Source organism: Hipposideros armiger, unplaced genomic scaffold (genome assembly GCF_001890085.2).
Source record: "Hipposideros armiger isolate ML-2016 unplaced genomic scaffold, ASM189008v1 scaffold_582, whole genome shotgun sequence".
Taxonomy (NCBI): Eukaryota; Metazoa; Chordata; class Mammalia; order Chiroptera; family Hipposideridae; genus Hipposideros; species Hipposideros armiger.
Window position 1 is genome coordinate 21,788 of NW_017731932.1, and position 11,923 is coordinate 33,710.

At 42.2% G+C, this 11,923-nt stretch overlaps 2 protein-coding genes across 2 annotated transcripts; both read right to left on the minus strand.

The window, feature by feature from the left end:
• Nucleotides 1-1,923: 1,923 nt before the first annotated feature.
• On the minus strand, nt 1,924-2,868 carry LOC109371622 (olfactory receptor 9Q2). The gene has a single exon (XM_019624243.1). The coding sequence runs from the start codon at nt 2,866-2,868 to the stop codon at nt 1,924-1,926; it is 945 nt and encodes a 314-aa protein (XP_019479788.1).
• Nucleotides 2,869-8,940: 6,072 nt separating this feature from the next.
• Nucleotides 8,941-9,876, minus strand: LOC109371623 (olfactory receptor 9Q1-like). Its single transcript, XM_019624244.1, has one exon. It carries the CDS (start codon nt 9,874-9,876, stop codon nt 8,941-8,943), a length of 936 nt encoding a protein of 311 aa, XP_019479789.1.
• Nucleotides 9,877-11,923: the final 2,047 nt, after the last annotated feature.

Sequence of the window (11,923 nt, forward strand, 5' to 3'; positions counted from 1 at the left end):
TTTGTAGAACTTCACCCAGCACCTTCCCATTCTCTATAGGCACCAAGTTGTTGTGAGAATAAATGAGATACATATAAAACCTGGCCCAGAGAAAATGCTCTATAAGTTTTATTTCACAGTTGAGAAAGCAGGCTGAAAGGTTCTAACTATTCTGAAGCCATACAGCTGAGAATCAGCAGAATATGCACTTTAGTGCCAAATTCTGACCTTTTACTACAGCACAAATTCCTCTATCACCTGCCACAGAAATTGATGTATTAGGGGAACATCTGCATGGCAGTTAACATTTGAAAAATGGCCCCCAAGACACACTCTTTAGATTTGCTCCACCCCCATTCTGCAGTTTTTAAGTGATTTGTGCAAAAACATGAACAAAGGCTGATGTGTGAACCCAAATCTTTTGGCCACCAGTTCAATTTTTTCCCCTATATCTTTTCCTAGACATGCCCACCCAACTATTTTCTAAATTTTTTGTCATATGTCCTTCAAAAGAAAGTTACTAGAGTTCAGCAGCTGACACTTATTTAATCTACACTTATTTTCTCATACACAACTACATGCACACACACACACATGGACACACACACACACACACAGAGACACATGCTGTCACACTGCACAATACTAGCACATGGGGCTATGAAGTGACTGTTGTTGACTGTCTCATATCTCTAAAGATTGGACTTTTACCCATACAGTATAGGGAATATAGTCAATAATATTGTAATAACTATGTATGGTGTCAGATGGGTACTAGACTTATTGAGGTGATCACTTCATAAGGTATATAAATGTCTAATTACTATGTTGTACACATGAGACTAATATAATATTGTATGTCAACTGTAAATGGAAAATATATTAATTGCTAAAAAGATTGGATTTTTACCTTTTCTTTACCAGGTAACAGGAATAAGAAAAGCACAATAACAATAAATTCCAGATAGAATGCCTGTATAGAGTGGGCAGCAGATCATAGCAGGAGACTGTGTGTATGGCAATTAAGAGCTCAGGCTCTGGCTGGGTGGAAGCCCCACTCTACCTTTTGATTGCTGACCTTGGGAAAATTGCTCAACCTCTAAGCCTTTGGTGTCTCATCTACACATAAAGCAAGGATAATAATAGAACAGAACTCATAAAGTTGTGCTGAGAATTAAATCAGATAATTCCTATAGCAAACATCACAATTCCTAGAGGGTGGTAACTGCCTAGTAAATGTCAGTTTATATTTTATTATTATTATTATTATTATTATTATTATTATTATTATTCAAAACCATAGACACAATACAAGGGAGACAATGAAAGAATAAATTATGGGGTTTGTAAAATCCCTTTGGAGCAAAAGAGTAGTTGCATTTGTAGATAGCTTCTGATTTTACAAATATTTTGCTTCACTCATCAGGTATTTGTTGTGCCAGGTAATGAACTACATTCAACAGATACTAGTGAATAAGACAGACATGGTCCCTGCCTATTCATGCATTGGATCCTCAAGTACAGTCCTATAGTGTAGGTAAACCCAATTGGCAGATAAGAAAACTGAGGACTGAAGAAATTGGAATTTAAAGGTAGACACTGGAACCTGGGATTAACTCCTTCACTCAACAAATATTTATTGCGAGCCTATGTGCTAGGTGCTTTGCTAGCCACTGGCATACAGAAATGAACCTCAGATTAAAATGCTTACTCTAATGTAGTTTATAGTTTCTAGTTGTGAGAATTAGGCAATATCAAATATGTAAAACATAGTACACCACATGGTGCCCCACAGTACACAGAATAATAAATCAGATCGTGCAGGTAGGAAGGTCAGGTACAATTTTAAGGAGGTTGTCTGGGAAAGTCTCCCCAAGTAGGTGATAGTTGAGGAAAAACAAAGAACGGAGAAACTAAGGAACAACATATTTGACAAGGGTCCACCTAGGGCCTTCCGGAAGCCTTTGATCTGCTCAGGGCTTTCAGAACAGCCTCCTTCACCTCCTTGTTCCTCAGGCTGTAGATGAGGGGGTTCAGCATTGGGGTCACCACTGTGTAAAGCACGGACACCACCCGGTCCTCCTCTGAGGACTGGCCCGAGTTATCTCGCAGGTACATGAAGATGAGTGTGCCAAAGAAGAGGGACACAGCGGTGAGGTGGGAGGCACAGGTAGAGAAGGTCTTGGCCCGGCCCCCAGCAGAGCGGATCTTCATGATGGCCATGATGATAAATAGGTAGGACACCAAGATCACCAATATACAAGCAGGCATGACAAAAGTGGCAAACACAATTATCACCACCTCCTGAGTGAAGCTTTCCCCACAAGTGAGTTTCAACAGAGGAGGGAGGTCACAGAAAATAAAGTCGATCTCATTGTTTCCACAGAAAGAGAGCGTGAAGGCTGTGACTGTTCGCACAAAGGCACTGACAAAACCAGCAACGTATGCCCCGGCTACTAAGCCCCAGCAGGCCTTCTCGGTCATGATGGTGACATACAGCAGGGGTTGGCACACGGCCACGTAGCGGTCATAGGCCATGATTGCCAAGAGGTAGCAGTCAATGGAAGCAAAAAAGGTGAAGAGGAAGAACTGAGCGGCACAGCGAGCCTGCGAAATGGCTGCGCCGTGGTCCAGCAGCACAGCCAGCATCTGAGGGACGATGACGGAGGAGTAGCACATGTCCACGAAGGAAAGGTGGCCGAGGAAGAAGTACATGGGGGTGTGCAGCTGGCGATCTTTGCAGATCAGAATGATCATTCCCGCGTTCCCCAGCAGAGTGACAAGATAGAAACTCAAAAACAGCAGGAAGAGAGGCAGCCCCCACTGGGGATGCTCAGTGAACGCAATGAGGAAGAAGTCTGTCACCACCGAGTGATTCCTCCCCGCCATCGGTTCCATTCAGCACTTTACTTGGGAGGGCTGAGACAAGAGTCAGATGGGGGGACCCCTGTGGAAAAGTTCAAGTCATTTCAAGTAATAAAGCTTTAAAATGGGTGCCTGACTTCAACAAACTTTGCAGTCTAATGTGGAGATAGACAAATATAGAGCGCACTATAAGATAAAAAGTGATGGATGCTTCTATTATACAGGAATGGAGAGCAAGTGATTCTGACTTACAAGTCAGCCCTTGTTGTGGCAACTCTGTCCCCAATTAGCTGTTTGATCTTACACACGGCAGTTAACCTCTCTGAACCTCAATTTTCTTCTGCCTAAAGGGAATCATAACATCTGCCCTGCTTTACGAGATAATGTTACTGCATAGATTAAAACAGATGAAGAAGTGCATTGGAAACCGAAAACCACTCCACATAGACATGGTGGCAATTTAAAATGTTTAATGAACGTTTTAAGGAAGGAAAATTTATATTCTGTGAACAAAAGAGCATGAACCCAAAAAAATCCATTAACAATCAGTAATGGTCTCTGCTTTTAGGAATACTTCTATTTTCAGTCTAGCAACATGAATGTTTAACAAACAGCTGTTATCCTAATTAGAGTTGGCTGGTTTGTTAAGGATTTCTCTGTTTGCGTTTTTGTTTTTTTGTTTTTTTAAGTACTGGCATTAACCTTGGAGTCAAAAGAGCAAACAGGCTCATTTTAGCACCTAACAAAGCTTCATAAACCTTGTCGGATTGTTCTCACAGTCTTAATGAAAGCAGTAGTTTGATGACAAACGGCACCCAAATTAGAAAGCAGAGAGAGCTCTAGTGTTGTCTAAGCACTGTTAGAGGAATCTGGGCTAATGGATCTGGGGGTCCTTAACAGAGTTCCAGCATGGGCTGTAAAATAGAGCTCTGATCATGTTTGATTACCTGCTATAACAGCAGTCAGGCCAGAACTGAGCTAACCCATGAGGAATAACAAAAGAAATTAGACCTGGGAGCCGTTGAGCTGGGTATGAACCGTCCTCACAGGAATTCCACTTCACTAGTGCCTTTCTCCTTTGTTTAGTGTTTCCTCTGCCGGTGACCTGCCGATCCACAGGAGACTGGGTTCTATCTCACTCACCCTAGATGTGTAACCCTTGGCAAGTCACTTTTCCTCTCTGGACCTCTATTGCCTGATCTTTGTTCCCTTTCAATAAACAGCAATGCAGCATGAGTCCATCATCATAGCCACCTAGTGGAGATGGGGTCACCCCCAGAACCTCTATGTCTTATTCTCACTTCAGAGAGTCCCTCTCTTTCCTCTCAGCCTTAACAAAACAATACATCCCTGACACTAGAGTTTCCTGGGGTATTTTTTTCAGACTCAGCCCAGGAGAGTAGGGCTAGGGGGCCAGCCCCTCTCCCTGAGCTTCTGATCCAGCACTAGATCTTGCGGGTGGTATTTTTTTATATTAACTGCCCCAACATCCTGCCCTAATTGGTTCCTGAGGTGAGTCTCCATGGACAGACAATTCATCTTTACGTGACTTCCTAACAAGGCATCTAACATCTTTGAAACTTTCTCTTTAATTGTAAACTCCCAAAGCCCCATCCCACATCCTGCCATCACTCAGCAGGGTCTGATGGGGCTGGTTCCTAGTCTTGCCTCATTCCTGCCTTATACCAAAAAGAATGTATTTCTTTGAAATTGTCCTATATCTCACTTGAGAATTTTGTCAAGGGTTTTGCACAATGTCACCCTAGCCAGCTACAATCTGATCCCAAAAGGAGGCTGCTTTGTAAGCACAAGGCTTTGCTCCTCATCAGCAAGATACAATGTAATTGGTGACCATGTAGCAGAAACAGAACGCTGCACGTGCAGGAGTCGTGAGTTGAAATGATGGAAAGACAGGTGTGAGCAGGTCATGAACAGACTTTTACTGAGCAAACAACAAATTCTTATTGGTGACCGACATCTCCTCCAGAGCACTGATTCTCAAACTTCAGTGTGCATAACCATTATCCAAGGAATTTATTGAAAACATGAATACTATGGTCCCGCCCCCATAAATTCTGAGGCAGCATGTCTGCCATGGGGCTCAGACATCGAGACTGTTAACAGGCATTCCTGCAGTTCTGACACAGCAAATCTCCAAAAATTATGTCTAGAGACAGTGCCTTGAACAGCATGCTCAGGAACTCTAGTCGTGTTTGACCTTCTGTGCATCGCGCCATAAACTAAAGGAACATTACAAGCATGTTCTTGAAGGGCATGATTTCTTCAAAGTCCCATCAGCACCTTTCTTCCTCACAGACAACCTAAGGAAGTCAAGGTGGTTTGATGTTTCCCTATGTTATAAATCTAAAAACCTAGATACAAAGAGGGCTATTACAGCCATTTGGTGGTGAAACAATGAGTTGAAGCCAGTCAGTGCTCTGCTGACTAAGTCTATTCAGAGGGTGCTACAAGACAAGAGGACTCAACGGCGTGGTTCTCAAATCAGAACATTTGAGTGTAGAAGCCAAACATCAGTACTTTTTTTTTTAATCCCCAGGTAATGGCAATGTGCACCAAAGTTTGAGAACTACTGCCAAAGGGCTCCTACCTTGCAAAGTCTTACATTTCCCCAGGTGTCTTAGGTAAATGTTCCAATGAGGAAAATAAGCTTATTGTTCTCCTAAGTTTGGAAATCACTGCGTACTATATTCCTCTGCATGGAAAATCATGTTACATGCCAGCATATTAAAGGATCTTTAAAGCCTTATAACTAAGAAACTTGGTCAACTTTCTTTAACCTATCATTTCCCAAAACTATTTGACCACAGAACCTCTGTTTCATTGAAAGCTGATTACCATCATGTGGAACTAGAGTTCCTGGGGAAGGGTGCTGCTTAGGCAGTGCAGCTCTTTAAAAGCTCGGCCACTGACCAAACGCCAAACAGCAAAGCAGTAATCATTCCAAGAACAGCATCTCCTGATGACTCATCTCAGGATCTGGCTCCTTTAAGTCTCTGTCAGACTGGCTGCCCCAAGGACAAACATTCCTATTGGGAAAGGAGGTGGGAGAGGTCTAGGCAGGGAACACCGTCTTTCCAGATGGAGCCCTCCAGAGCTACGGAAGAGGAAAACCATCTTTCCTTCTAAGAAAGACTTTTTCTTCAGTTGTGAAGTGGACCCAATGGCTGAGCCCCTGCAAGTCTGCTTCATAAACAATAGTGACTAAATCCCACCCCATCCCCAGTTGAAATAAGCTGCTAAAGCCACCAAAACCCTACTTTCAGGAAGCTATGGGAGAATTTAAAACCATTATCAGGTAATTATTAAGATAATTCTGTCACCATGAAGTCAGCCCCAGAAAAGACACAGAATGAACCTCATGGAGTATAGATCCAATATTTCACATATTGTGAGTATTGAGACCCATAAAACTAAAGTAAAAGAAGTTTAAAGACTTGTTCCTAAAACCTACAGATCTGACCAACTTTGGTTTCCTGATTTAGAGATTCCGGGTATGGTGGTAGCTGAACCAAATTGTGAAGGGGAAAACCAATAGGATAATAATAGCAAAGACTATTAGCTTCTTCTCCCTTCAAGTATTAGAGTCACATCTGAAACCTTCCAGTAGGTGGAGTATTCTAGTTTGAATAGCCTAGTAGTTCTTAAGCATGTACAGTAATGCCTTGGTTTGTGAGCATAATTCGTTCTGGAAACAAACTTCTCATATTGCAAGACATCACTCGTTTATCAAGTTAAAATGTATTACAAATATTTGCTTGTCTTGCAGAACACTCACAAACCAAGTTACTCGCAATCCAACATTTTACTGTATATCCAAAAGTGGATTTATGAATGATTTAACATCAGTTATTGATTTTCTATTTAAAAGGACTTTTAGAATTTAAATAACCCAACAAAAGCAATCACAGTTTGCTTTATTTGAATGACTTCAACACAAGATATAACAAGATGTGTGAAAATACTAACACTTATTTAGAACCAGGTAACCTCCACATTATCAACTATTCTTCAAAATTACCTAATTTAACCCTGTCTCCCGTCCAAACATAAGTGGGAAGCACCTTTTTTTTTTTAGCTTTCCCTGAGCTCTCTCTATAGAGTATAAAGTACCTGGAGTCCCAAAACATCGGGTTTTGTGGCCACTAGTTCTTACAGCCTTTTACTTAGCCCATTCTTCTTAAATAGAAATCTTTAACTGCCTGTTTAGAACTTAATTAGAAGGAGGCATTAAATTGTCTCCTTAGGCCTGATACCCATATTCTTGGTAGTCCCTTTAAATTCACTGTGTTCTCCCTGCCTCCTGGCAGATTCCAAAAAAGCAAATCACTCTTCAGTGTACTATTTTTATTCACACAGACACAATATTGTCCTTTTCCATCAGGAGGGAACTCTACATCCAAGCTTTCTAACTACTTCGCTAACTTTTCCCACCACAACACAATTGACACAGAAACTTTATTCATTATTCCCTTGGTGGAGCTATAAATTTCCAGACTGGGTTTTAATAACCAGAAAACAAAACATTATTAAGGGATCAAATATTTCTTATGAAAATTATAATATTAATATGTACTCATATTTTAAAGCATCCTGTCTTCCAGAATAAACATAAGGTCTTTGAAGATTTAAATGTTCTATTTTACTATGAGTGGCCTTAAATTGAATATCCTTTGGCTGCCTTCACCCTGAATCTTCCTGATCTGCTCTTCGCTGATCTGCTTCTTTCAATTTAAAATCCTGTTACTGGAATTCCAGGTGTCACAGAGTTTTTGGCTGACTGAGTTTGGAATCACTCTCCTTCCCCCCTCCCATGATGGCTCACATCATTCACATACCTAAAATCTTGTTTTTTGATAACCCAAGGGACAGAGAGAAAAGGCGTTTGAGTCCCAGAAATAATGATCAAAGAAAGAACAAGAAATGTTGAGTAGACGGGACCTGTTCCCTTCCGGTGCCTTGGGTTTGATTTAGGCACCTACAGTTAGAGAAGTGAAGATCAAGAACCATCAGACTCCGGGAGGCTTTGGCCACAGGCTGAGCTGTCGCAGAGCACAGTGACCCAGTGCAGGCCGGGAGTCTCTCCTGCCCACCTCTGCATGGGGCGCAATGCTCTGCCTCCTCAAGGTCAAAAGCTTTAAGAACATATAGTGCTGACATCTACGATACAGACACTGAAGATACCATTATAAGCAGCAGTGAGAATGGCATGCATTTACCAAGTGGATTCTCAAGCAAATAATGTGATAAGTGGGAGCTGGAACGGGTGAGGAAGAAGGAAGAACAGGACATATTTCCAGTGCTGATAACAGTGGACAGACATGTTATTGTGGGCATTTTTTTAGCAATTCATGTGAGGCATCCCTGTGAACTAATACAAGAGCCTGAAGAAAACTTGAACAGGGTCAGCTTTATTAACTGCACCATCAAACTAATATCTTAATTTAATCATTAAAAATAATTGTAATCTACATATTAAATCCTAAGTGATGACATCATTTTGAAGTGTATGGAAGTGAAGAGTATTAACACCGATGCCTGAACCTCACTTTGAAATATATCAAAAAAGAAGATGAATTGTTGGATGGATAAATGGATAGATAGATTTTATCTATCACATATACATACATACACACACACACACACACACACACACGATAAAGCAAATATGACAAAATATTAGCAGTCACAGAATCTAACATTGTGTATACGGGGTGTACTATACATTATTTTAAACATTTCTATATAGTGGAAATCTTTCATAGAAAATTTGACAAAAAAAGGAATCTTGTTTTATAGTCACAGGCCTCTGAAGTGTGCCACATCTGGATTACACGGGATTTAATTTCAGATTCATTTGTTATTTGTCCTGGGAGTTAGAGCTCTCACCCCAATCTCTCTTCTCAGGCTGCCTCTTCCTTTTCTTCCCTTCTATCTCTGGAACTGAAAGTTCTGGTCCTTTTTTATACTTTGTACATGACATATCATTTAAACATTGAGCGTGCTACAATTACTAAGTGTCCAGAATGCTGGCTCTGCAGAAGGGTTGATTCTCAGGATTGTCCGAGGTTGAGATGGTTAGGACAACTTGGCTCTGTTGAGAATTTTCCTCAGGGCCTCCTTCACTTCCTTGTTCCTCAGGCTGTAGATGAGGGGGTTCAACATAGGGATCACTGCTGTGTAAAACACAGACACCACCCGATCCTCCTCTGAGGACTGGCCCGAGTTATCTCGCAGGTACATGAAGATGAGTGTACCAAAGAAGAGGGACACAGCGGTGAGGTGGGAGGCACAGGTAGAGAAGGTCTTGGCCCGGCCCCCAGCAGAGCGGATCTTCATGATGGCCATGATGATGAACAAGTAGGACACCAAGATCACCACCATGCAGGCAGGGATGACAAAAATAGCAAACACAATAATGACCACTTCCTGGGTGTAGCTGTCCCCACAGGTAAGCTTTAGAAGAGGAGGGAGGTCACAGAAAATAAAGTCGATCTCATTGTTTCCACAGAAAGAGAGAGTGAAAGCTGAGACTGTTCGTACTAAGGCACTGAAGAGACCAGCAATGTAAGATCCGGCCACAAAACGCCAACGGGCCTCCTGTGTCATGATGGTGACATAGAACAGGGGTTGGCACACGGCCACATAGCGGTCATAGGCCATGAGGGCCAGGAGGTAGCAGTCAATGGAGCCGAAGAAGGTGAAGAGGAAGAACTGAGCGGCACAGCGTGTGTAGGATAAAGTTGCCCCGAGCTCCAACAACACAGCCATCATCTGAGGTACAGTGACAGATGAGTAGCAGATGTCCATGAAAGAGAGGTGACTCAAAAGGAAGTACATTGGGGTGTGCAGCCCGCGATCCACGCGGATCAGGACAATCATGCCCAAGTTCCCCAACAAGGTAATGAGATAGATAAATAGAAACAGGAAGAAGAGAGGGAACGCCCGTTCCGGACAGTCAGTGAATCCTATAAGGAGGAATTCGGTCACTAAGGTGAGGTTCTTCTCTGCCATGAAGCCAGAGGCACCTGTAAGGGCTAGGATGAGAAGCGAGTTAGGAAGCTATAAATAGGACCTACCTGAATTTCTACTTTACATTTTATTGAACATGTACTATGGACAAAATATTCCAGGTGCTGTGTGGGGCTTCAGAGAACGTTGGTTTTATCTCCTACCTTCAAGGAAATTCTGTGACAAAAAGTCATCTTAATATGTCAGTAACACCGATACAGGTAAACATTCTCAGAATAAATCCATAACCTCCCACCTTTATTGCTAACTAACTGTGTGAGCCCCTGCAATTCAGATAACCACTCTTAACCAAAATTTCCCTATTGCTCCTATAGGGGTTAATATATAGGGTCCTGCCTACCACGGGAATATCCACCTCCGCACTCTGTGCCTTTCTCTCCATGACCACAGATTCTCCCTTATTTCAAACCCTCTTCATCTCTTGCTTGGATAAAAACAACAGCCACGTAACTAACAGCTCTTCCTGCCTCCAGACTTGCTTCTTGCCAATCCTTGCCCCTCATTGTGGCCAGAGTGATATTTCTAAGGATTTAATTAGATCACGTCTCACTCTCTTGTTAAAAATCCAGCCATGGCACCCCATCAAGGAGAGGTTATCATTTAGACTTCTCGGCATGTCAGGGAATGCCCTCCATGAGCGCTCCCCTACTGACTTCCTCATGTCTCCTTCTTACTTCTCACTCTTCACAGCCACACCCCACCTTCCCACACTTCTCTCCAGGCACACTGAATTGTCTGCAGCTTCTCTAGTCCCCCATTCCTCTCACATCTCTGAGCATTCCATAGGTCACCCCTTCTGCTGAAACACCTCTTTCTCCTCCCCAGAGTCCTGCCCAGCTCCTATACCAGCTCAAACCTCAGCTCAGACGGTACTTCCCACAAGAAGTCTCTCATGAATTTGTCTTTCCTGGCCAGAGTATGTGCCGTTGTTAAGGGCCCACTATGTGTCTGTGGAATAAAGTTATCAAAGGAGCTATGAAGTGCCTTACAATGGGAACAGCACTGTACAAATATTCAAGTGATTATTTTTATGAAAATGTTTAAAAACAAAAAATGGCTGAAGTCTAAGAACTCATTAAAATCAATCAATATTCACAAAGATCATAGCCATTCTCGGGTTGACCCTTCGATTCTCAACCTACCAATGTCCTTACTTAACAGGAAGCTGCTGTCTTAATTAGAGCTTCTTAGTTTACCAGAAATGGATTTTATAAGAACTGACATTGTCCTTAATAACAGAAACACATAGATAGAAACTATCCTAAATGATTTATATATTAACTCATTTAATCCCCACAACCACTTTATGAGGTAGGAACTTTTATTATCCTCATTGTACAGATGAGGAAACGGAGACAGAAGAGTTTAAGTAACATACCCAACATTGAATAGCTAGTAAATGGTGTAACCGTCATTAGGAACAAAATCACACACAGAAGCACTATTTATCATATAAAAGGATTTTACATGTATCACGTGTTGACTCTAAGAGCCCAGCTGAGCTCAGGAAATGTCTACCTTTAAGCTGGCAAGCATAAGCACCAGTACTGCAGTATATTCAGATCTGAAGGCTGACGGAAAGGCTGATGGAAACTTTTGTGCTAATGGATACAAAGTTCTTTGGCAGAGTTGTAATGCAGCAGGCTAAAGAAGATATTTGATCATCTTTAAAGCATTAGACTTTGGCAGCTACTCCAGTGTTGGACTGGCATATTGGGGAAAATGATAAATAAAAGAAATTGGATCTGGTGATCTGAATTGAGCACAAACCAAGAAAACCAGATCCATTTTCTCACCTGAATTCCACTTCACCTTTACCTGGCCAGTCCTCTTCTCTCTTTGTCCCCTAATTTTCCTTTGTCGCTAAAGGTCGTTTCTCTTTCACTGCTTGGCGCCCTAAGGCTGTAGGAGAGAGACCACTGCAGTGTGTAGCATCCTCCCATACCTGGTCAGTTATGATGATAAGCAGGCTACTTGATCTCTTGGGGCCTTGGTGTCCCCCTCCCCCTACACGCCTCTTCCTCTCCCT